General features: G+C 35.2%; 1 protein-coding gene across 6 annotated transcripts in view; it reads right to left on the bottom strand.

Moving 5' to 3' along the window:
* The window catches only part of ARHGAP24 (Rho GTPase activating protein 24), a 697,105-nt gene that overhangs the window by 18,164 nt on the left and 653,436 nt on the right, over positions 1-25,505 (bottom strand). For all 6 annotated transcript variants that reach the window (XM_074323892.1, XM_019731289.2, XM_074323911.1 and 3 more), the window contains 3 exons: positions 6,661-6,793; positions 3,979-4,052; positions 1,659-1,780 (listed from right to left, as the gene is read on the bottom strand). In XM_074323892.1, the coding sequence (XP_074179993.1) occupies positions 1,659-1,780; positions 3,979-4,052; positions 6,661-6,793 (329 nt within the window). The remainder of the gene's footprint in view (positions 1-1,658; positions 1,781-3,978; positions 4,053-6,660; positions 6,794-25,505) is intronic.

Genomic DNA, 25,505 nt, shown 5'->3' on the forward strand with positions numbered 1-25,505 from the left:
TGCATTATGAATATGCAATCAACAGAATCCATGCCATGGGAAATTCTATAGGTCAAATAACCTAATTTTTCAACATATAAGTTGCAGAGATCCTGTAGATTCAAAGAGACTTAAAAAAGACATCAAATAAAAGGTTAGTAAAGATTAAATATAACGTCTAGGGAAGTTCATTTGGTTGAAAAACTACAAAGAAATGCAAGAAATGATTGATATAAATGTCTGGGCAGTAAGATGGAGGGTGTTGTAAGTAAGGGGGGTAGTAAGATGGAGGGACAGCTCATGAGGAAGAGTTTTTGGGATGTCTATTAAAGTTATGTTTCTTCATTTAGGTGGTGATTTCTAGAGTGTTTGTCTTATAATAAGTCCTTAAGGTGTGTGTGTGTGTGTGTGTGTGTGTGTGTGTGTACTGGTGGTGGTGATGTACATGTTTTATTTTATAATACGGTTTTAGAAAACAATGGACTAAAGTATCTTTTAAGCTTCTTGTATCTTTAAATTTTGTATTTTCTAATGTCTGCTAAACTCTTCAGATAGAAATTAACTTTTCTCAACCAATTATCTTATTGACAAAAATCTGATGTTCAGTTTATATTACCCTCAGTATTTGACAAAGGACATTAAGCTGAGTAAAGTAGGCAAACTTTTAAATGCTTTCTTTCTCATAAGATATAGAGGAATGGAAATCATAGAATTTTCAAGAAAGGAACAGTATCAGGGAGGTATTTTGTTCTAGACTAAATAAACTCAGAATGAAAATGAAAAAATACTTATTCTCTCTCCTTCCCTCTTCTGTATTTAGTTCTAAAATGTTCAATCAGGCCAATTTGCAGAAAACAACGGTGCTGCTAACAGCCATAGGGAAGAAAGGTACTCAAGCAGTCAGGCCTGCTGGAAATAAACAAACAGCAGTTCACTGTGGATAAGAATTTGAGGGATTTGTAATTTAGAAAGTAAGAATTCCTTCATATTTCAACCCACAGGTAAATAAGCAACGCTGTCTTATAGAGGGTTATATTTCTCTCCCTCTTGAAATCAGTCAAAACCAAAATTAATAAAGCTACAATACCTTAAAATCGTCACTTTTGAATTTTCTGAAAATTATATTGGACCCAAAAAGTGAACTTGATTTATTTTTCAGTTCTTTCATAATATTTTACAGATGACTTATGGAAATTCCATTTATTCTTGTAACGCTACCGAGGACTCACTTAGTAAATTAGTATGTTTAGTAAACAGCAACAACAAAATGTCTGACTCCCAAAGAGAACATTTTGCACTTGAAGAATGGGGTTTGCCTACATTAACTCAGCTTAATATCCTTTGTCAAATACTGAAGGCACTATAAATTGAACATCAGATTTTTGGCAATAAGAGAGTTGGTCCAGAAAGTTTAATTTCTATCTGCAGAGTTTAGCAGACATTCAAAAATACAAAATTTGAAGGTACAAGAAGCTTGAAAGATACTTTAGTCCACTGTTTTCTAAAAACCTTATCTTATTATAAAATAAAACATATACATATGATACATAAACCCATTTGAGTCAATAAATGGGGTTATTGTGGATTCACTTATTTCTCTAGTTTGCTCAATAGGTTCAAGGCAACAAAGAGACAGTGATTATTCTTTTGATGAGAGTATAAAATAAGCGTTTACTTACCTTCCATGATAGTCAAAGGGTCTTCCACTTTGGGGCGCAGGATATTAGGGCCAAAGACAGTGGCTAAGTTCTGCACACTCATTTTGTTAACTCCCGAATAGGATTGTACTTCATCTAAAAACCTGTTGGATGTAAAAATGTGAACAAAACTCAATGAGGTCAAATTCATCAATGGAATAAAATGGGTCATTAGGAAATATTCATGAAATGGAGCACGTTCAAAGGTGATTATGGAGATAAAATTATTCAGAAATTCAAACATCTCTCAATCAAATGCGAAAAAAATATGTTGTAAATTATTAAGAATTAAACTTGAGAGATCATATCGTCAAACATCATCTCAGGCCTGGCTTGGCTTGGCTTCCTTTGACAGTCACAGGAACAAGTGTTTGGATAATGCTAATATGGACTTGAGATTGGAGAATATGGATTGCCTTCCAATCCGTCAATAAAGTATTAAATTTACATATATTCAATTTGAGAACTATAAATAAGGTCGTCTGGAACAATCCCTATTTCAGAAAGGAGGAATCAACCCTTTTTGTGGAGTCACTTGGGAGCTTCAAATTTATAGTCTGTTAAAAAAATGAGATCAAACATGGTTTAAATTAAAACCTCAGTTCTACTGATATAAAAAATTACAAGCACAAATTGTTTCACTTTATGAGGTGCTAAAGAATAAGAGGCATGAAATAGCCCTTTCCCTGAATGATTTTGCAGGAGGGATTGTTTTTGTAATCTTTCAGACTTTTTTCATTCCTCACCCCCTCTTCATTTCTACAAGAGCTCCTATTATTTCATGGCTTACTAGCTGTACTGATGAGAAAGGGATGAAAATAAAAAATAACTTATTTTATGTGTTATTTTAATAAATTTTATTACGTGTCAGTCATTGTGCTAACTTATTAAATTATCAAAGCATCTCTGTGAGGTAAATACTATTATTATCTCGATTTTACAGATGAGACGCATGAAGTACCAGAGAGCTGAAGAATCTTTTCCAAGGACGCAGATAACAAGTGGCAAAGCTGAAGTTTGAACCCAGGTGGTCTGACTTCAGGGTCTGTGCTCTTAACTACTACACCATGACTTTTAAAAGGTTCACTACTGTTATACAGATTAAACTATAGTAAAACTGAAGGACAAAAAGTCAAACTACCATTTCTTATTTGAAATTGAATTTAAAAGTCTGCTTAAATGTTTCAAGAGAAGTAGAGTTTTCCTATTGTGGAGATAAAGACTCTGCAATACGGTTCTCAAACAAGCCTTTTCCCCTTTTGCTTAAAGAGAATGTAACCTTTTTATTATCTAGTAAAATAGCTTGCATTAGTTCAAAATTTTGGGATGGAAGCCGTACATGTTAATAAGTCTATGCTATCAGCGAAACTATTTCTTGCTTTTTCAAATAGTTTCAAACTCCCTAGTTCCTGTTCTGCTGATTATTTATTTAATCACGACACACACACAGAAGCCTACTTAAATGATGTACTGTACTGAATTAAAAGTTTGAATTTATTTTAAAATGGATTGGGAAACTATCATTTAAGATATTCTGCAGTAGTACCAATTCTCAATCTCTATTTAAATTTAATATGTTTCAATTTTACATGTTGACTTTCTTTCTTTTTTTTCTTTTTTACATGTTTGGTTTCTTAAATTATGGCATCCACATGCCACATCCCTTCCCAGGATTTAAGTTAAAAATGGTCACTGAGAGAGAGCTTTACCATGCACAGTGATTGTTCTAACAGAATTGAATTACAAATGTCTTTTCAATAAGTCCTGAGGAGGGAGAGGAATGGAAAAAAACCAATATTTAGTGAGCACTTACTATATATACATTAATCATTTAAAAATATAATTTAACTTTTAAAACAACTGTGTAAATTGTGTGTTTTTTCCTACCATTTTACTTATTAGGACTCAGACTCAGAGAGAATGAGAAAATTGCATAAAGACACATAAGTAGTCAGTGGTAGAATCTGGACTCCCACACAAATCATTCTCAAGTCAAGGAACACGTTCCTTCTCTTAAACAATAGTACATGGTATATGTACAAATAACCCTGATGGAAGTTCAAAGCAACATAGCTTTACTATGTAGAGGCATGGGAGACTTCAGAAATAATAAATAACAAAACCATGCAATCTTGGTGCTCAAAGAAACCTTTGAGATCAGCTTGTCAAACCTCTTAATTTCACAGAGGCCAACACTGGAGATCAGAGCAGTTAAGTGATTTTATTCTTTGTCCAACATAAATTAATGTCAGCCGAAATATAGTCTTGTTTTGTTTAGTTTTGTCTTTAAGAAAATTCTTACCTGCAAATATACTTGAGGAGGTTATAATTAACCACTGGCAAACTCTTCACCTGCTTTGCTAATTCCTTAACACCCTGAGTATAAAAAGGAAGAGAATAAATGTTATCTTTTTAAGTATTGGTCTTGGAATTAAAGCAAATGAGAAATGGACATACAGTTTGTTTGTTTGTTTGTTTGTTTGTTTCACATATTATCAGTGAAGGATCTGTTCTGAAAATTTGCCACCATCACAGAAACATTTTAGAAATATTTCAACACCACAACATTTTAGAAATATTTAAAAATATTTCTGTAAGTACTATTTGTGGAGAAACAGATGTAAGTGAAGCCCTTTAAAAAATTTTAGCATTTGTTCACATTTGACAGAAAAGGGAAGACAGCTTCACTTAAAATAATGTTATTTTGGGGGGAAATAGTAGCCTTGACATAGTACGGGTCCTTCCCATTTTTAGCATTCCCAAAACACATACAAACACACATCTACCGACAAATAAGTCTCTCAAAACTGGTCATGTCTAGGATACATTGTTTGGGATGAGATGGGGGGTTGGAAAGCCTAATATTCCTGGAAATTTCACAAAGGGATTAATTGCTTTGTTTCTTCTCATTGTAGAACTTTCCTCTAAAATATAAATGGTCCCAGATAAGCTAATGGATAATGTAATCTGATTTGTTCTCCCTGTAATGGGCTAGATAGCAAACATATTAAGCTTTCTGGGACATATGGTCTCCATCACAATTATGCAACTCTTCTGTTGTAGCACAAAAGCAGCCACAGAAAACATCAAATAACAAACAGGCAGCACTTTCAATGAGTGCCAAGGAAATCCAATACGGAAAAGAAAAGTCTTTTCAACAAATAGTGCTGAGACAACTGGCTATCCATACACCAGAGAATGATGTTGGACCTTTTCCTTACACCATAGACAAAAATCAGCTTCAAATGGAGCATACACCTAAATGTAAGAGCTAAAGTTATAGAAGTCTTAGAAGAAAATATGGGAGTAAATCTTCATGACATTGGGTTAAACAAAGCCTTCTTAGATATGAGAGTAAAAGCATAAGTGACAAAAGAAAAATTGATAAATTGGGCTTTATCAAAATTCAAAACGTTTGTGCTTTAAAGGATACTCTTCATGAAAATAAATAGACAAACCACAGAATGGGAGAAAATATTTGCAAATCATATGTATCTGATAAGGGACTTGTATCTAAACTATATAAATAACTCTTACAACTCAATAATAACCAGACAAATAACTCAATTTGAATTGGGAAAATGAACTGAATAGATGTTTCTCCAAAAAAATAAAAATAAAATAATAATAACAATAATAATAATCAATAGCCAACAAGTACATGAAAAGATGTTTAAAATCATTAGCCCTCAAGAAATGCAACCCTGGGGCGGCCGGTTAGCTCAGTTGGTTAGAGCACAGTGCTCTTAACAACAAGGTTGCCTGTTCGATCCCCACATGGGCCACTGTGAGCTGCGCCCTCCACAACTAGATTGAAGACAACTACTTGACTTGGAGCTGATGGGTCCTGGAAAAACAGACTTACATAAATAAAAGTTTAAAAATAAGAGAGAGAAATGCAACTCAAATCTCAATGACATACCACTTTACACACATTAGGATAGCTATGATAAAAAACAGAGATAAGTGTTGGCGAAAAATGTGGAGAAATTGGAACATGCACACATTGGAATTTTAAATGGTGGAGCCTACTTAGGAAACATAGAATTACATATGGCCCAGCAATTCTACCTCCTAGATATATACCCAAGAGAAATGAAAACATATGTTCATGCAGAACTTTGTACATGGATGTTCATAACAGCATTATTAATAGTAGTCAAACAGTGGAAACAGCAGACATGTCCTGAAACTGATGAATGGATAAAAAATGGAATATTATTTGGAAATAAAAGGAATAAAATATTGATACATAGTACAATGTAGATGAACCCTGAAAACAGTGAAAGAAACCAGTCACAAAAGACAACATATTGAATGATACCATTTATATGAAATGTCCAAAATAGGCAAATTTATAAAGTCTATTAGTAGTTGCCAAAAGCTGAAGACAGAGAGACATGGGGAACAGGTATGCGGTATTATGCAGTGATGAAAATGTGCTAAATATTCTAAAATTAGATTTTGGTGATGGTTACACAACTCTGAGAATATACTAAACAGGACTGAATTGTACACTTCAAATGGGTGATTGCATAGTATCTGGTTGTATTTCAATAAAGGTGTTTAAAAAAACAACAGGCAGTATGTAGGATTTCTTAGGAATCATTGTTTGGGGTGATTTAAGAGGCACAAAATGAAAAAGGACACTTGAAATAAGTCATCCACTTTGTTCAAAGACTATTCGGCGTGATGTAGCACCACAATTAACCTTTTAGGACAAAGTGACAAGAAGCGTTCATTTTATTTATTCAGCCACATTTTCTTTTGATGAAATAACAGATTAAAAATGTGACTTGAGTTGTGTGTGTGGAGTCTAAACATGTGTGATGCCGATACTTAGAATAGTGGAAAACCATTCACACAATAGGGCAAAGGGAAGTTTACAAATGAAAGACAAATAACACTGACAAAACCTTCAAACAAAAGTTTTTTGGTTTTTCTTTTCTTTCTTTTTTTTTTAGAAATAAATACAGCAACTTACTGCTTCCTCTTCCTTGCTGAGCAGTTTGGCACATGACAAAAAATCTTCATACTTCGCATAAGGAATAACTGGTTCTGGAAGTTCTCGGAGGTAAAGTTTGAGAAGTGATGCTACTGTGTGCACATCTGTGTTGCTGTGGAGACAGAAGTATGAAGACATTCTTTGGAGTGAACCTTATGCCATTTTATTTATTTTTTCATCAAATATACATCTGAGCATCAGAATTCTATATGAGTTGGCAATTGAATCAGTCAATCCAGCTTTCAAGAAGCACACATTCATGTAATACCTATACGATGCTATCACAGGTGGAATGGAGAGGAACACAGAAGGATATCTGAAATTCTTAAAAATGTTTGAAAGTTCAGCATTTTTTCTTTTGTCAGTATTTGATGTTAAGCAAAAGTGTTAACCTTCAAAAACAATGAGAATATAGTAGACTTTAAATAAAATATAATACAATTCACAAAAAAACAAGTCTATATATGCGTATGCATGTATTTAATGTCAAAATTAATTACTTCTGAATCCTAACTTTATATCTCAAAATGTTCCACTCATTCTTGAGAAGACATTGGTGACAAATTATAGATACCTGAAGCTTAGTATGACATGTTACAACTTTTTCAGCAGGGCTCATTTTGAAGATGATTGATTCTCAGCATGACTGCTTATCTAAAATATTCTAAGACAGTTGGGAACCCTTAGAGTCTTTTAGAAAGAGAAGGAAAGTGATACAAAAATAAATAATGAAAACTTAACATGACCTTTGTGTAACACGCAGATTTATTTTTATTTTCTGCTGAATACCAGAGTGTCAAGATCATTTACCGAAATATTATTTTATATTTTGTTTCCTATATTTCTTTATTCCCTGTTAATCCATAAAGATGGCTGACAGTAAAGATGGAAAGAGGTGGGATTATCTTCATTTTTAATTTTATTTATTTATTTATTTTATTTTGGGGGAAGAAAACAGAAACATGGGAAGTAAAGATAGATGAGCAGGGTTTAAACAGGTGAATTGATTCCCATGAAGCGGGAAGAGTGGTGATGAACAAGGTCAGGGATTCTAGAAGTATCCCAGACAGTGCTGTAGGAAGTGACAAGTTCCCAGATTGGTATACCTTGACAAGTTGGAACATAGGCACTGGAATTTCCTACCTCGGTGAATATTCTCTTGCTCCAAGAATGACATGCAAGCAGAGCTGACATCACCAAACTGCATGGGCTGGGACAATGGGCATATTAGTTCTCAGTTTGGGACTCATAGGTTGATTTCATTACATATTTCCCACACATCTAATCTGTATTGGGCATTATAGAAAACACAGTGGCTAGGACCCCAATGGGTTAAAGGAAAGTATTTTTCTAGCCTGCTTATAATTTATAATTTAGTAGGGGCAGCAGACAATAAATAATACAAGTATATAATCACAAAGTATAGTGAGTGGTACTAAGGAAAAGTAATGCATGCTATCTAATGTCAAGAGAGGACTAATCTAGGCGTTGAAGGGCTTCCCTGAGGAAATGATATTTGGGCCAAGATTTGAAGGGTGTGTAATCATTAACTAAGTGAAAGTCGAAGAACAGAAGAAGGCATTCCTGATTAATGTGAAGAGGTAAACAGAGCCCAAAGTGAAGGGGAACATCCTGTCTTTGAGGAGGTGACAAAAGGCTAGGGAAGACTAGGGAGACCAGAGCTCAGAGTGAGGCTGGATGAGATGTGAGTGGCAGGCAGCATCCTAATGGGACTGCCCTTATGGACCATGGGACTTCACTTATCTCTGAATTAGACAGGGTAAGGGCTGAGGTTTTCCATTGTAACATTGGAATCCGATAGAGCAGGTATATTGTCAACTGTTTTGCAGATGTTAAAATAATAGAGGTGATCTAATAGGGCCTGTTTTAACTATTTAATTTTATTCTTTTTATAACTAAATAAATATTTTTTTCTCTTAAAATTCTGAACTAACAGATAATATAGAAATCATCTTGAAGATTAGTAAGGAAAATAAAAATCATGTCTCCAGGACATCTTGGAAACTGTGACCAAGCTAACTAATTCATAAAAATACTTTCCAAACATTTGTTTTTTAAAGATAGACCTAAAATAGTCTCAATGGTAAGACAAGGAAGACACTACCTTTTTTTTTGTTTTCTGGCAAACCACTCTGCTTAATGCAACATAAAGGCTCTTCTTGTGTTTCCTGTGCTATGCAAAGCACCTGACCCCTAAAGGTATAGTTATCATTAATAACAAAAACACAAATTGTGTAGGATATGCAGTTCAATCAAGTATTACAACACATTATGTCCATCTTTTGATTCCACTCTAACTCAACCCAATCCATGACTGGGTTAGGTTGTGTTGCTTTTAAAGTCAATGACAATTTTCTTTTAAGTTGTAGGCAGGTACAGAGAAGACTATAAAAAGCAAAATATAAAATCAGTATAATTTCAATATATGGAGTATATTATGTATAATTTGTATGACTACATAGAGTACATACAATATTAATGAAATAAATGCAATAAACAAACGAGACAATAATGATAAACAAGAAATATATATTTAACAAAAAAATCTGTTTTAGTATTCAGTGATGAACTATTCGTTACACTGACTCTCCCCAAGCACATCATTTTCAACGTAACTTGTTTATTACTTCCTGTATTATTTTACTTCTAATGAAGTTGGGCTAGAGTACTGAGGACGTTTCAACACTAGATGGCGCGATTGCAAAGTTAGACTAATAAAGATGGTGTAAAAATTGTGAAGACTGAAAGGCTGCAGAATCATTCTTCATCCACCAGCAATATTCTCAGCACCAAAGCTGCAGTAATTTTCCAAGAATTGAAATATTTGAGCTATGAATCAAGGTAAGAGATGTGGACGGGTATGATTATATTATCCCTTCCCTAGAGTGATATGCTGTATTAGCTTTTTAACATTAGCGTATGCATATACCCACTTGCTGTTATGTACAAACAATGAAGAAAAATGATCAAATATATATATTTTTTCAATTAAAAACGTTAAATTTTTGCTTAAAAACAAACTTAAATTTATGACTCTTTTGGGGGCTTTATTAAGCTTAGGTTATTTTATAGAAATAGAGACTTCTACATTTTCCTTGCATTCTCATTTTTGGCTTTGTCCTTTCCCACTGAATTGAAGAAGACAATCCCTTCTGGAAAGACCCCAATATATGTGACAGTTCTGAGTCAACTCAAGAATTTCACAGTCTATCTGCCCCAATTGCCAGTCTGCTACCTACTACAACAAGTCTGAAAAATCTCCTTGTATATCTACTCCACAAAACAGCAAACTTCTGCATCTAACCGTCCAGCCTGATATCTCTGATTGAAAACCCATTACTTTGGCTAATTAACGTTTGCTTAATATTTACAGTCAATTAGGTAAATATTAATATTGCGCATTAATTATCCAATGTACCGAGGGGAAGGTGCCAGCTTTGCCTCAGAGAAATATATCTCAGTCTTCATCACAGTGAAGCGAAACAACTACATTGTGGCAAACATTGGTATCCATGGAGAATTATATTCCCCAAACTGGGTAATTATCGTAACAGCAGCAACAGCAGCAGCAGCAGCATACATCTACTGGTATACACATCTCTTTTTGTATCAGGCCCTCATGGCCGTCCACTGAGTAGGTTCTGTTATGAACCCTATTTGGGGGACTTGAACAGGTAACTGCACACATATGAAATTATTTTGGGCTAATTATTGAAATATGAGGGGTTTTAAAGTAACATTCTTTTGTTAGACATTCAAAACTTTTTGCGAATGTAAAATCATTATACAGACGTCAGGTTTCTTTCACTCACCTGGTGGTAGAATCTGTTTTCAGAAATTAATAGAAACTATCATGTACATTCTAGCCAGCGATAGCACAGAAGCAGAGACAGGCCCAGGGATCCTGAATAAAAGATCAACCAGGCCGGAAGGTGCTCTGTAGCGTATAGTCCTTAACTGATCAACATTGGGTTTTGTTTTTGCTTTATATTTTGTTTGGATTTACTTCTGGATCCTGTAGTGATTTTTATTAAACTTAAAGGGAGGATTCCACGAGACTTTCTATGATTGACCTAATTTTACATTCTCACGGGTCTTCCTTTGGTCATTCTGGGATTGTTCTAGAAATCCCACATGATGTCTGAACACTTAGGATGTGCACTGCCTCATGCCACATGCTAGGTGAAACAGAAATGAACAACATAGATCTTTGTTGTCCCCCTTGGGTTTATATCTTTAACTGATGACCAACAATATGTTTCCATACCAATCCTCATTTGTTCAACTCGTTAACACTGTTTGTATATTCTAGCTGCTAAGTCCCAGCCAGGTGTGTGATTTTAAGAATATTTTTATACTTCCTGGAAATGACCTGCCCTATTTATAATCTCTGTACAATATAGGCCTCTTACTAATCTGAACAGGGATAAAGGAGTCTGATGGCAATCTCTCCTTGCTTATCTTCTAAGCTGCCCCCCCTACCCCCGCTTCACTGACAAACAGACTCACACACACAGATAAGTTCAAATGCCACATTATTACAAGTAGAATACTACACAGGCAAAACCTTGAAACTTTTAAGCCTCAAAATTAGAAACAGAATTTTTTTACTCTGGTTACTGTGCACAGAATATAATATAATCAATTGATTTAACTAAATAGAATGCACCCACATGGAAAGTTACAAAGATAGTGTGAATTTATTTCCAACATACACAGTGAGATAGCCTAACATTCACTTGGAATTAAAAAATGTCATAGCCATCGAACTCCATGGAAAACATATATGAAACTGAAAACATTCAGCACTATTACCAAGAGGAAGACTGCCACAAAATTATCTTAAACAACATGCTGCTCTGTGTACCAAGTTGACCAAAACATAAAAAAGCAAATCCCAAAGTAGTAAACAATTCCAAACTGAACGAAACATCTACAAGAAAAGCTCAGTTCTGTTCAAACTTATTGTCTTATGTGTCTGTCAAAACTGGTACACTTTTTGACAGTGAAACTTGAATAGAGTTAAACCATCACGGTTTATTGTACAGTTATATAAGCGTCACTCCTGAATTATACAGAACACCAAAAGACAGTTTGACCTCCAGGCAAAGTCGTGGGCTACACGGAATTAGTGTGTATCTCAAATAAGTCTCCTGATTTATAAGTAATGATGGTAGAGAACTGCATGATGGCTCTTGCTGGGGACTGAATAGCACCCCCTCCCCCCAATTCATATGTTGAAGTCCTAGCCTCTGCTGTGTTAGTAGCTGGAGATGAGGCCTTTGGATGGTAATTCCAGTGAGATGCGAGGTTAGGTGGGTGGGACTCTGGTTTGATGGGATAGTGCCTTTATAAGAAGAGACTCCAGAGCGCTTGCTCCCCACCTCCTTACACCCATCCATATGCAATAAGGAAAGGCTACGTGAGCACACTGGTGAGAAGGTGGCCAACCACCAGCCAGGACCTTACCAGAGGACCTTACCAAGCCCTTACCAGAACCCAACCATGCTGGCACCCTGATTTCACACTTCCAGCCTTTAGAACTGTGAGAAAATACGTTTCTGTTGTTTAAGCCACCAAGTTTGTGGTATTTTGTTATGCCAGCCTGAGCTGACTAATACAATCCACAAATCTGCATTTGGTAATTTTACTTTTAAAACCGTTAATGGTACTGTCAAAGTATTAGATAATGAAATATTAGGAGAGAGACACATGCTTTCAGATAATGTGGGTTTATGGCAATATTGTCAGACAGACCACTGTGATATAGAAGACAGTGATTCTCAACCTTGGTTGCACGCGGAAATTTTTTAAATTGGGTCCTATATATTCTTGTATATAATTGGTCTGGGCTGAAGCCTGGGCATTGGCATTTTTAAAAAGCTCCTCAAATGATTCTCATGTCCTGCCAAGGTGGAGAAGCGCTAATATACAACATGCATTTGGGAGTGGAAAACTTCCAAGGAAAGAAGGCAATTCCAATATGCAATGGTCACACATTTAAATAAGGCCACTCTTCTATCAGTTGGAGTCTGCTAGTTAAACACTTGTCTCTCTGATGTTCCCCGATGGAACAGTGGTGGGAGGAGTGCTGTTTATGCATAAACCTGTCACTTGACCTTCTCTTCCCTACTTCTAGAATTCCTTATGTTATAGATGTATGTGTGGATGGACTTCCCCTTTACAATGCTAGCTAATTACATAAAAAGTTTGACAGTTTGACATGCAATGCAATATACCATACACATAAGCATGTGCATGCACACGTGCACACATACACACACATCTGTACATGTATAAGGTACTCAAAGTAACAAAACACCCTGTTATGTAGCTGTAGGAAGAGATTACTTTGAGCATCTGAGTTTTGTGATTACAAATGATAGACACCTCAAATAGAAAGCAGCTACACATACATTCCCAAACTGAAAAAAAAATTTCATGGATATTTGTCAATTTTCTACTTCTGATGATTATTTCCCAGGGGTAAGTCTCTCATCTCAATGTTTCTTTAGCACCTCACTTGCCTTTCCCTTCCATCTCTACCTTCTCCTCTGGCCATCATTCCTTACCAGTCAGCTCCAAAGCTTTCCTTCCTCTACTGACCTCTAAGTGTTCTTTTCCATGACTCTATGCACACTCTCTGGATAAATCCACAAGTTCAACTATCACTTTTCAATGACTATGAAATCCATACATCTCTACATTAGACCCTTCCATTGAATTCTTAAATGTTCCATACACATTTTGAACTCCATATAAACAAAGCTGATAACAACAAAATCCTTGCAATAAAATTATTCCTCCTTTACCATATTCTCAATGATAAATGGCATCACCATTCATACAAACAAGCAAGAAACCTAGAAGTCAACCTAAATTTTGCTATTCCTGAGACCTGCAGTCTAACAGTGATTAGTGATTCTCAGACTGAGCTGCACATTGGAATCACCTGGAAGTTTTAAAAAATACTAATGACTGGATCCTATACTTTCTGATGTAATGCTTTCTGAATCCATTCTCTCTTCAGCAGTCTCATTGACACTGCTCAAGATCAGTCACTTCCATTAATATAACAGCATATTAGCTGGTCTCTCTGCTATGAGCCTGTGTTCTCACCCCCACTCTCTGCACATGCACATATAGGTGGTCATCAGCAGTAACAAATAAATGCAGCAACAAGGAAAATGCCTTGTTGTATAATTTTCGAATACCATATTTGAATACGAAGGGTAAATGTTTAAGCATATATAGATAAATATACATCACACAGAAACATATATTCTTATTTTATAGACTAGACATTAGAATTCTTGTCATTTATTTACTTTGGGTTAGCAAGTTTGAGAGCATTGATTCACTTTATAAATAGTTGTACTCTAACTTGTCTAAGTGAATTACAAATTTAGACGAATGAATAAAAATAAAATCTGAGGTTTTCCATTAATGCCAAGTTGCTTTCTTTGGAGGGGAAAGGTTAGAGGGATTGAGATATTTGTAAGTAGTGTTGAATATTCAGGAAAGTTTCCTTAAAGCAATATTATATCAGTATAGCTCTATTTTAACAGGCTACATTGTGTGTGTATATATATATACACACACACATATATACATGTGTATATACATGTGTGTATATATATATATATATATATATATATATACACATATATATATGCACGTAACTCCAACAACAACAAAAAAGAAAACCTAATTAAAATATTAAGTGCTGTCATTACAAAATTAATCAACATGGCTATTAAAATTAGTTAATATGTCCTCCAAGTCTAGTGTTTGTGCACCCAAGAGTCAATGTCATATCTGAATTTAACTTAGAAGTAACATTCAAATGCATGATACATTCTTTTACTCTAAATGACATTAATACTTTCCAAACTCTTAAGAGCTAAGTTATATAAAAAAAAAACCTCTATAAATTCCTCCCGTAGAAATTCACTCTGAAGTCAATGAAGCCACATAGATTTTAGTATTAAACTAAGATTATATTGATATCAACAATGTGTCTAGCTGCTTAGAATAAGTATTGATATAAGGAATTGTTTGAAATTTACCAATGACAGTTTATAGACAGCCTATTTGCAAACCACAGATTCTATTGTGTGTGGATATTCATATACTATATACACATATATAAAAATATTACACACACACACGTACTACATACACATATTTATATTTTGTTCTTTGTAGAATTTTAAAAATATGTCCAATAAGTTCTGTTGTATGAAGAAAATCAATCCAGGCTCTCCTTGATTGACTCTGTATGTTGGACTTTGTTCTCTCCTCAGTGCCAGCAGATCTTCCTTGCATTTATCTATAATTGCTTCAGGAGAAAGCTCAAGCTTTTGAGGTCCCTCAGAGTATCTCTAGCTGCCAATGGATGAAGTAGTTAGTTTGCTCAGGATTTTTAATAAACATAGGCATTCTGAATCTAAGATGGGAATAACGATGGAGTAATAACCACACATGAACATTTGCTCTGGCTATTCTGTGGAATATAATTTCTTAAATTCACAAAACATAAAATATATGCTAAGAAATGTGGGAATGATTAAAATGATTGGGAAGTTATTGTCAATTCAGGTGACCTATTTTCAGGTGGATATAAAGAAAGTACTCACAGTAAGTGATTTACAGACAAATTAAAATTATATGAGTTGTATATATTAGAGAAATGCAAATTAAAACAACAATGAGATGCCATTTCACACTGACTAGAATGGCTAGAATAAAAAATTGGAATACTGATACATTGCTAGTGGAAATATAAAACAGTGCCGACATTTTGGAAAACAGTTTGGCAGTTCCTCAAATGTTAAACATAAATATGACCTGGCAATTCTACTTCTCGAGAAATGAAAACACATGTCCACATAAAAACTTGTACATTCTTGTTCATATCAGCATTATTCATAAAAGCCAAAAAACAAAAAGAACTTTAATGTCTACCAACTGATGAATGGATAAACAAAGTGCATATCCACAAAATGAAATTCTATTCATCAGCAAAAAGGAACAAGATACTGATAAATATTGTAACATGGGCAAACCTCAAAAACATTATGCTAAGTGAAAGAACCTTGATCTAAGAGACCACATATTAAATAATTCCATTTATATGAAATATCCAGAAAAGGGAAAACCTATAGCGATAGAAAGATTAGAGATTGCCTGGGAGGAAGGACTGCTGGAAATAACAGTAAATGGCCTAAGGGATCTTACGTGAGTGATTAAATGTTTTAAAACTGCTATCTGGTAATGGTTGTATAACTCAGTGAATTTATTAAAACACTGAATTATACCCTTGAAACCAGTGAATTACATGATATGTAAAATATGACAAATTTATTTCAGAAAATACATGCTTTTAAGGGATATACTTTCACCAAGATCACACAAGAATATGTACAATCTGACTTATAAGACACACAAAAACACACACTTTTAGAATATAAAACCTTACAGGTATCCTACCCTGTTTCCCCCAAAACAAGACCTAGCCAGACAATCAGCTCTAACGTGTCTTTTGGAGCAAAAATAAATATAAGACCCAGTATTATATTATATTATATTATATTATATTATATTATATTATATTATATTATATTATATTATATTATTATATTATATTATATTATTATATTATACCGGGTCTTATGTTATAGTAAAATAAGACCGGGTCTTATATTAATTTTTGTTCCAAAAGATGTGTTAGACCTGATTGTCTAGCTAGGTCTTATTTTTGGGGAAACATGGTATGTCTTTCAGTAGGAATTGCCATGGAGTTTCAAAACAGAAATGAAGACATTCTAGATTAAAAACACCAAAGAGTTTATAGTTAAGCAATGTTTCTGTATTACATAGGTTCAAGCATATTACTTTTCTTTATCATATAAAATAGTAGACTAATCATTATCATCACCATCATGATATTTACAATGACGATAAAGGTACAAAGTGTCTTATTTGTATTATGCCATTTACTCCTGGTGTTTTTGTTCCATTTTGTTTTATTTTTAAGTGAATGCATACTTAGTTCAGAATGGCATATAAGTCTCAACTGCCCAATGTGTCCTCAGGTTTCATATTCTATGGAATCCCCGTATGCTCATCGGTAATGAATTTGGTCATTTTCTCCTGTTACTCTGCCTTACGTTAATTTATCTGGGCAGAACAACTCAGAAGGGTAGAAGGAAAATTATTTTTTCTTAGAAGGGTAGAAGGAAAATTATTTTTAACCCTGTGGGGATAGGCATTATTATTTCCACTTACATATGAGAAAACTAGGAATTTTGAGAAGGTAAGTAAGTAATGAGTCCCAGGTTGTTCACATGGGCAGTAAATGGTGGGCCTGGGGTTTAGTCCTACCCCTCCCTGTCATCAAAGCCTGACCTCTTTTTGTATATTGCTTCCTTGAGAATAAGTACGAAATACCAACTGATAGATACATTAACTACTGGGAAACTTCTTGGTTAATTGGATATTTTTATTTATGACTCAATGTTTCAGTGAAGTGATCTCAAATTGATTTAAAGATAAATTGAGCTCAAATTTATTCCAAGCTAAAGTGAAACTCATGTTCTTCAGCTTTTAGATATATCACCAAGAGAGTAAAACAAAATACGACATGACAGATTTCTAGATAACAACCTGTCCTACATAAACTATTTAAAGAATACCCATTTATGTGAATATTTTCCACATACTAGATATTTTCTCTTAAAACTCATTCATTTTTCAGACCTTGCTATGTTTAGAAGGGGGTTTCATGGAACCCTTGTGAATTACAGCCCTTGTTCAAATTAGATAATAAGCCACACATTTAGGGGAGTAGGCCTGTTAGAACTAGATAAGAGTGAAGTGACTGCATTCCCCAACGTGTGGAGTATTCCAAGTGAGGCACCACACAAACAGGACACTGAGTGACATCAAATCACCAAGTAAGAATATTAGTCTTTTTTCCATTATCTTTCAATTTTCCTGATTATATCAAGTAGGAAGTATCAGATAGGAATGAAAGAAGAGTTAAAGTGGTACCAGCACTTGCAAATGTACATTTTCATTGAATAAACAGTGGGCTTTAAGGTCAGAGTCCTCTGCAAGCATCTGTATTCAGTTGGTATTTAATAACATGCTTTGTTGTTATTGAATTTATGCTATATTGATAGGTATTATGTATTTATGGCAAGCAGTGCTGGTTTTCAACTAAAAATAATGACATAGAGTTCCCTTTTCAACATAATTGGTAAAGAAAGCGGTGGACAAATTTAAAGAAAACCATCAGTAAACCTAGTACAGGTATTGTATGGATATAACTAAAGTCATGATGGCACTATGTGAATGATCAAAGCTTGAGAAGTACTCAAAGCTACTAGTTATCAAATCTTGTCATGCTATCATGATATCTAAGGACTTCATCAAAAACATGGGATCATTAAGAGTTACCATAGCTAAACAGCTGTTCGGGGGTTTAAAGGGCTGGCTCCTCTCTTGATTTCAGAGAATCATTTAGGGTGCTGAAGATGGAGGGAGCCAGTTTACCATGTACACATTCAGGGTGCAGGAGTTCAGGACAAATCTCCCAGAATGTGCCACCATGGCATGAAGATTATTGTGAGCCAAAAACAAAGCCCAACAAACTCAAGGAGAGTTTTTGTTTATTTGTTTTTATCTCCCCCTTACCTGCCTAAAGGAATTCAAATAGAAAAACTTGCTTCAGGAAAGGAATCTTAGCATACTCAACTTAGCTTACATGAATAAAATGTGGTCATCTGGGAGGCTCCAAACAAGTGTGCTCGTTAGATTGCTCTCTGTGTCCCATTGTTTCTGGATGGCCCAGCAAGAATTTATTTACCACATGTTTGCTTTTTCTCATCTACCTGTGAATTGACTACTTTCCCTTGGAAATCCGAGATCCCTGCCTCTCTCTCCTTAGTCCAGAATGGTATATAAGTCTCAACTGCCCAATGTGTCCTCAGGTTTCATATTCTATGGAATCCCCGTATGTACATCGGTAATGAATTTGGTCATTTTCTCCTGTTACTCTGCCTCACGTTAATTTATCTGGCCAGAACAACTTAGAAGGGTAGAAGGAAAATTATTTTTTCCCATCCTCACAAGGGCTTGTCTTAGGCAAACTCCTGGGAATCTGTTCTTTGCTTTTCCAACTCTTTACCTATCCACATGCCCTCAAGCTATTACTTGCTTCCTTCACTTTCCTCCATTGAAACCTACACTAGATCTTTTACTCACATTATAATACTAATGCTCTATTGCTGTATAATATTTTACTGAACTCCAAGTGTTTGAGCTCTTATATGGATCAAAACATAAAGGTGCAGGGATATAGTTTTCAGGCTGTTCTAAAATTTCAGGCCCATTCCAGCAGATTACAAAGTTTATATTTTACACATCAACTCTATACCCCAGAAAATAACTGATCCTTCACAGTAAAACAAGACCTGCCTAGCTTACTCAGAACTAATGAGTTGCTTCCAATAATGCTGTGAGGCTGACTTTTTTCTCTTTTCCTGTATGAGAAAACTGAGGCACACCGTTTCAAATGAGCAATTTCCCTTGACCACACTACTATAACCTATAGTGTGGCTAGTATTTCCTGTTATGGTTTGAGAACTATGCATATAAAAATCACTGGAGGATTTGTTTGAACTGCAGAGTCCTAGGCACCCTTCAATCTTTTAAATCAGAATGACAGCCAATGGGGTCTAGGAAATTGAACCTTGAGATATTTCTGTAGGTCATTCTTATGTAAACTAACTTTTGATGTCTGCAGTGCTCCCCACTTTCAAGTTCACTGTTTATAGCTCGGGTCAGTAAATATTCAATGCTATAGTGCTATGCAGAGATTAAAATTAAAATGTGTGTCTGGCTTTTCTGTCTTCTAAATTTCAGGGTGTTGGGGCTTTTCATTTTATCTCTGTAGACTTGCAGTTTGTTTGATGGTCCTAATTCAGTCACCAAAACAAATAAAACATAAACAAAATGGGAGAAGAGGAGAAGGGGGGACATACAAAATGGGAGAAGGGCTGCATACAGCCTTTGTCCTTATTCTTGAATGCTGTGTTGTAAGTGCATAGTTATTTTGTTTCCGGGCAATTAATGCAATAAGGGTGACACCCACACGGTCATTCTTGAGTCTACCTTCCCAGCTCTTCCAAAATGTATCGTTTAACAGCTGATACCATCTGGAGACTTTTGGAAATGAAATAACATTCTGGCTTCTAATCTGATTTTACACATGCTCTTTTTCATTGTGTCCCCTCCAAGTAGGGAAGCATAATATAAAAATGTTGAGTTTTAATTTGTTTTTATTCCTAAATAGAAAGAATGATGAAAAAAATTATTAGAAACTATGATAGATGTTGTTTTATACAGTTGACATACTAATAAAATACAAATTTTTTTCAGGTCAGTGAAAATGTCCTTTCTCAAAAATTCATTTTGGTCAAGGAATCTGTGGGAATATGTCATAACTGTAAAAACGATGTCATGCATACATAAAAGTCTTAAACATGAACCTCAGAACAGGAAAAATAACACTTGTTATAATTAAAGAAGAGCAGAAAGGGCATGGCTTAATAAAAGTGGGCACATGCCCTTGCAACCTCTTTGAATTCAGTGCGTGTATTCCAAATTTCTTTTTCTTTATCTATTTTTATTGTCTCCCACAGAACGAAATATTTCTCCTCATTCAAATATGAACTATTATCTTCCAAATGGAATCAGAGCTTCAAAAGCACAGGCTGATTTATGAACACAGACACTCATCAGCATAGGACTGCTGTGTAGAAAACATTGAAAACAACAGAGGCAGAATTAAACAAACCAATGTACTGATATGATGAATTACTATATAGATCTTGAGATCATATTTTTTAAAACTACGTAGCAACATGGGAAGTTGTTCAGGATATATATTAACAAGAAAAGGGAAGATGTAAAAACTGTGTATATATATATATATATATATATATATATATATATATATATATATATATATATATATATATATATATATATATATCAGGAGTGCCAAAAAATGTATACAAGTGGACACTTTGGTCAAAGTTGCTCAAGCAGTAATTTGCCATAATCAGAAGTGTCTGGATGCTGATGGTAACTACTTTGAGCACCTCTTGTAATTGCAGAAGTCAAACGTGACTTGTATTCATCTTTTGTTATCGGTATATATTGAGTATTACAATTTTAATATAGTTTTTTCCTTTCTTAAAATGTATATACATTTTTGGCACCTTCTGTATATATAAATATGTATTTTGATATATCTATATGTCTAACTCTCTACATATGTATTTATTTATATGTTATAGATAGCAAGAGCTCTCTGGATTGTTCAATTTTGAAATATTCATCTTTCTTTCTTATATTCTTCCATATTCTAAATTACATACAAAATGTTATAATTTGAAATATGATTTCAACAATATTTAAATTAGATTTGAGTAACACTTTATACTGTTATAATTTTAAAATGCTATTTAAAAAGTTCACTTTAAAATCAAATTTCAGGCCTTAATATTAGAGCTACAATAATATTAGGCCTTAATATTAAAATTAGAGATTATCTTTCCAGAACTTCTTTTCAGAATTGAATAAAGATAAAAGCTAAATCCTGTTTACGGTTTAGTGAGATATAAACATTATTATAATAAATGGGAACATATTTATTCATTCTTGTTGCCCAATGAAAAACTTCTGCACATTGCTTTACATCCTATTATCTATTCAAAACATTATGCATAATCTGTGTAATTTACAGCTTTATATTCTTTTTTAAAAAATCATTTTGATGGTGACTATTGGTGAGATTAACTTAAACTAGCAAATGTTCCTGGGCAGTTTGTCTTCACATTCCCAACACTGAAGTCTAGGACTTGGTCCTGGATTTCAAACTCTTCCAATTAACTGAAAAAGCAGACGGGGCAGGATACTCTACTTTGACATGTTTCTGAAAATAATCTCACTCTCCTTGGGAAATTACAGATTATTTATTTCCCTACCAGTGTAGTTTACCATTATATTTTGCTACAAATATGCTACTCTCTTCTTTTTATTTCACTGTTTATAGATCTGGGAATCCTTTTATTTATTTATTTTTTAATCAGCAGAATCCAGTAATTTGTATATCTGCCAACTCTTTCAGGGCCTCACTCTTGGTAACTTATCAAAATGAAGCTATTGACATTGCCAGAGTGTGATATTGTGATATGATAAGAAATATATTTTGGTTTTCATCCCTGGCTCCTAGCCACAGCTCCTAAAACTCTTATAATTTCTTAAATGGTGTGACTAATAGAAGTATTTTTTAAAATAATATTTGGTTTTTATCCCCAGTTCTTGAAATAGTTCTGGGGTGATGAAGGTGAAAGTGTTTTGTTATTTGTAATAAGCCCCCTTTCCATTACAGGTGATTTTATATTAATGAGGTGACTTTTAGAAAGTCCCTATGGATGGGGGGGTGAAGGGAAGGGTGTTGTCAGAGGAACCAACCATGTGATTAGAGGGTTGAAACTTTCAACCCTCCCCCTTAATCTCTGGGGAGGAGAGAGGGACAAGAAAATCAGTTCAATTACCAGTGGCCAAGGATTTATTCAATCATGCCTATGTAATGAAGCCTCCATAAGAAACCCATAACTAAGGGGTTCGGGAAGCTTCTGGGTTGGTGAACACATCCTCATGTTGAAAGGGTGGCACACCTGATGAGGCATGGAAGCTCTGCCCTTCCCCATACCTTGCCCCATGCACCTCTGCCATCTGCCTGTTCTTGAGTTGTATCCTTTTATAAGAAACCAGGGATCTAGTAAGTAAACTGTTTTCCTAAGTCTGTGAGCTGTTCTAGCCAATTACTGAACTTGAGGCACCTCTGATTTACAGCTGGTTGGTCAGAAGTACACGTGACAGTCTGGGACTTGTGAATGGCATCTGAAATGGTGGGGGGCAGTGTGGTGGAACTGAGCCCTTAATCTGTGGGATCCTCACTCACTCAGGAAGTTAGTGTCAGAATTGAATTAAATTGTAGGACATCCCGTTGGTGTCCACTGGGAAGTGGAGAGTTGCTTGGCATGGAAAACCCACATATTTGGTGTCAGAAGTGTTCCGTGGGTGAAGTACTGGAAAACAGCTGTTTTTACAGAATGACCTTCTTTTAAACACATAAGTAAAACAATTTCATTTACTTGCTAAAAATCGTTCAATGGATTTGCATGTCACTTAGAATAAAAACTACATATCTTATATAAACTATTGGGCTACACCTGATCAACCTCTTCTACCTCATCTCCCAGGACTCTGCTCATCACCAAATGTTCTATCCTCAGGAAGAAATGTGTATCTCTACCGCCTCACTTGCTAACATATAAGCTTGTCACCCTTATCACTCTTTGAAATTATTTACATATTGACTATTCAGTGTTTATCTGCGCATCATTAGTAGTGCAAACCCCAGAAGAGAATGTGCCTTGTCTGTCTTTTCCCCCCAGAACAGTGTCCAAGACACAGTAAACACTCCAAAATTATTTGCTGAGGGAATGAACGACGTAGATTATCTCCAAATGTGATTGTCAATAATTTCTCTCATCCCTATACATGTATGCCACTCTTTCCATCAAGAAGAAGAGTTGATTTTCAATCCCTTTTCATCTGAGCTGGCCTCATGCTTTGCTTTTGAGCAATAGTACTCAATGACCGTGACACTGTGCCAGTTCTGGGCCTAGCCCTTAATACACAGGTCTTGCAGTTTCCATTCTGGTCTTTGAGTTATGAGACACCTTGTAAAGAGGTCCAATAATTGGCTAAAGAGAGAAGCCCTGAAGGAGATAACAGTGCACAGGAAAGCAAGAAGTTCAACTAGCCATTTCAGCTGGGCCAGCTTAGGCACCAGACTTTGAATGAAGCTCTCTTGGATACGGCAGAGACACTAGATTTTTGGCAACTTACACCATGCGGAACAGAGGCAAGGCATCTCTGCTGAGCAATGCCCAAATACAGGATCTGAAAAGGTTGTTGTTGTTTAAAACCCAAAAAAGTTTGGAGTAGTTTGGTATGCAGCAGTGGACACTGGAAACAGTCATTGGTACCAGACATTAGGTGCTGCTGTAACAAAAATATAAAATATATGGTATTAGCTTTGGAACCAGGCAGAGTCTGGGCAGTCAGTGAGGGGACTATTAGTATGAGCTGGAACAGCAATGAGAAAATTATTATTAGAGGCTAGAGAAAGGCAAATGCTTATAAAGCAATGATGGGAAAATTAGCACGACTGCCGACTTCAGTAACTTGGAACATAGGAAATGTTCCTGATGAGGCTAAAGAAGGACCTGTTCAACTTTGAAGAAAAATTATAGTGGCCCCAGGACAGTATCTCCAGCTGGTAAATGATTTTTTTCTTTTTTTTTTTTAAGGAGGGCGCAGCTCACAGTGGCCCATGCCGGGATTGAACCAGCAACCTTGGTTTTATCAGCACCATGCTCTAACCAACAGAGCTATGCTCTCACCATGCTCTCACCCCCAGCTGGTAAATGATACATAAAGTAAGAAATGGCCACAGAGCAAAGATGCCAGTAAAACATGACCTAAAGTTAAAGAGCTTTGTTTACATTTATGGTGGGTGTGGTTGTAAAACCATTTGTTAAAAACTCTGGAAGAGTTAAGGTAGCACTTCACAGATTCTCTCAGCAATACAGAAGAATTTAGAAGAATCTGAACATTATTCTATAGCACCCTGACTCATAGACCGAATATGGAAGGGCCTGACATAAAGAAATGTATGGGTATCACTTTGTCTCAGCAAAGGGATTATAATTCAGTACCTACAAGGTTTTTAAAGGAATTATGACAACTGGGAATAAAAGAGACAGTATCAGTTCAAAATGAAAAGAAACTTTGGGTCCCCAACTTTTTATCGGCAGGAAGTAGGCTGAGAAACTATTCAACTAGAAATATGAACTATGTTATGGAAAAGGAACGAAATCTCACAGAGCAGAACCAAGACTCGAGAGGCGACACCAAAGCATGGAGAAGAGCCAAAGGTTAGAGAACTAATCCCTAACTAGAAACAATTCCCACTCCCAGGGGAGTGGCCCTGACAACCTGAGTCCCTCAGGATTGCGGCACTGCTAAGGAGGAGAGCCTGCTCGCAGCCTTCACAGAATAACAGGTATCAGATTTGCTTTAAAAAAAGAATAAAGTAATCTAATTATATGAAACAACTGCTTTTAAGAGATTGGACAACAAATAGTACAAAAATGTGACCCTTGATACTCTGGAATCAAATGAAGTAAGTCTTATGATTGTTTCAGCCTTGCACACAGAGGCATTTAACAGACCTTAAATTAAGTACGATGATGTCACTGAGCTAAGGACACAGAGGTTGCAGTTTGGGATGGTCGAAGCAGCAGGAATTTGTGATGCAGATTACTAGACAGGAGGAAGCTTTGTTAAAAACAAAACAAAACAAAAACTTTTTGAAATCTATATATTGGTCTTCATGATTCTTTGGTCTAAATACCAAGATAAGCATGCAGAGGGTAAAACTCCATAGGGGTAAACAGAGAACAACCACTGGGGAAAGAACAACTATGGAGGATAACAGAAAAGAAAAATAAAAAAAAAAAAGAGAGAGAAAAGCAATAACACTAAAACTGGTTCTTTTAAAAGTTTAATAAAATTGATAACGCACTAGATACATAAGAAAAAAAAGATGTCACAAATTGCTAGTATCAGAAATAAAAGAGGGGACATCAACA

This window comes from Rhinolophus sinicus, linkage group LG02 (assembly GCF_036562045.2).
Source record: "Rhinolophus sinicus isolate RSC01 linkage group LG02, ASM3656204v1, whole genome shotgun sequence".
In the NCBI taxonomy this organism is placed as follows: domain Eukaryota; kingdom Metazoa; phylum Chordata; class Mammalia; order Chiroptera; family Rhinolophidae; genus Rhinolophus; species Rhinolophus sinicus.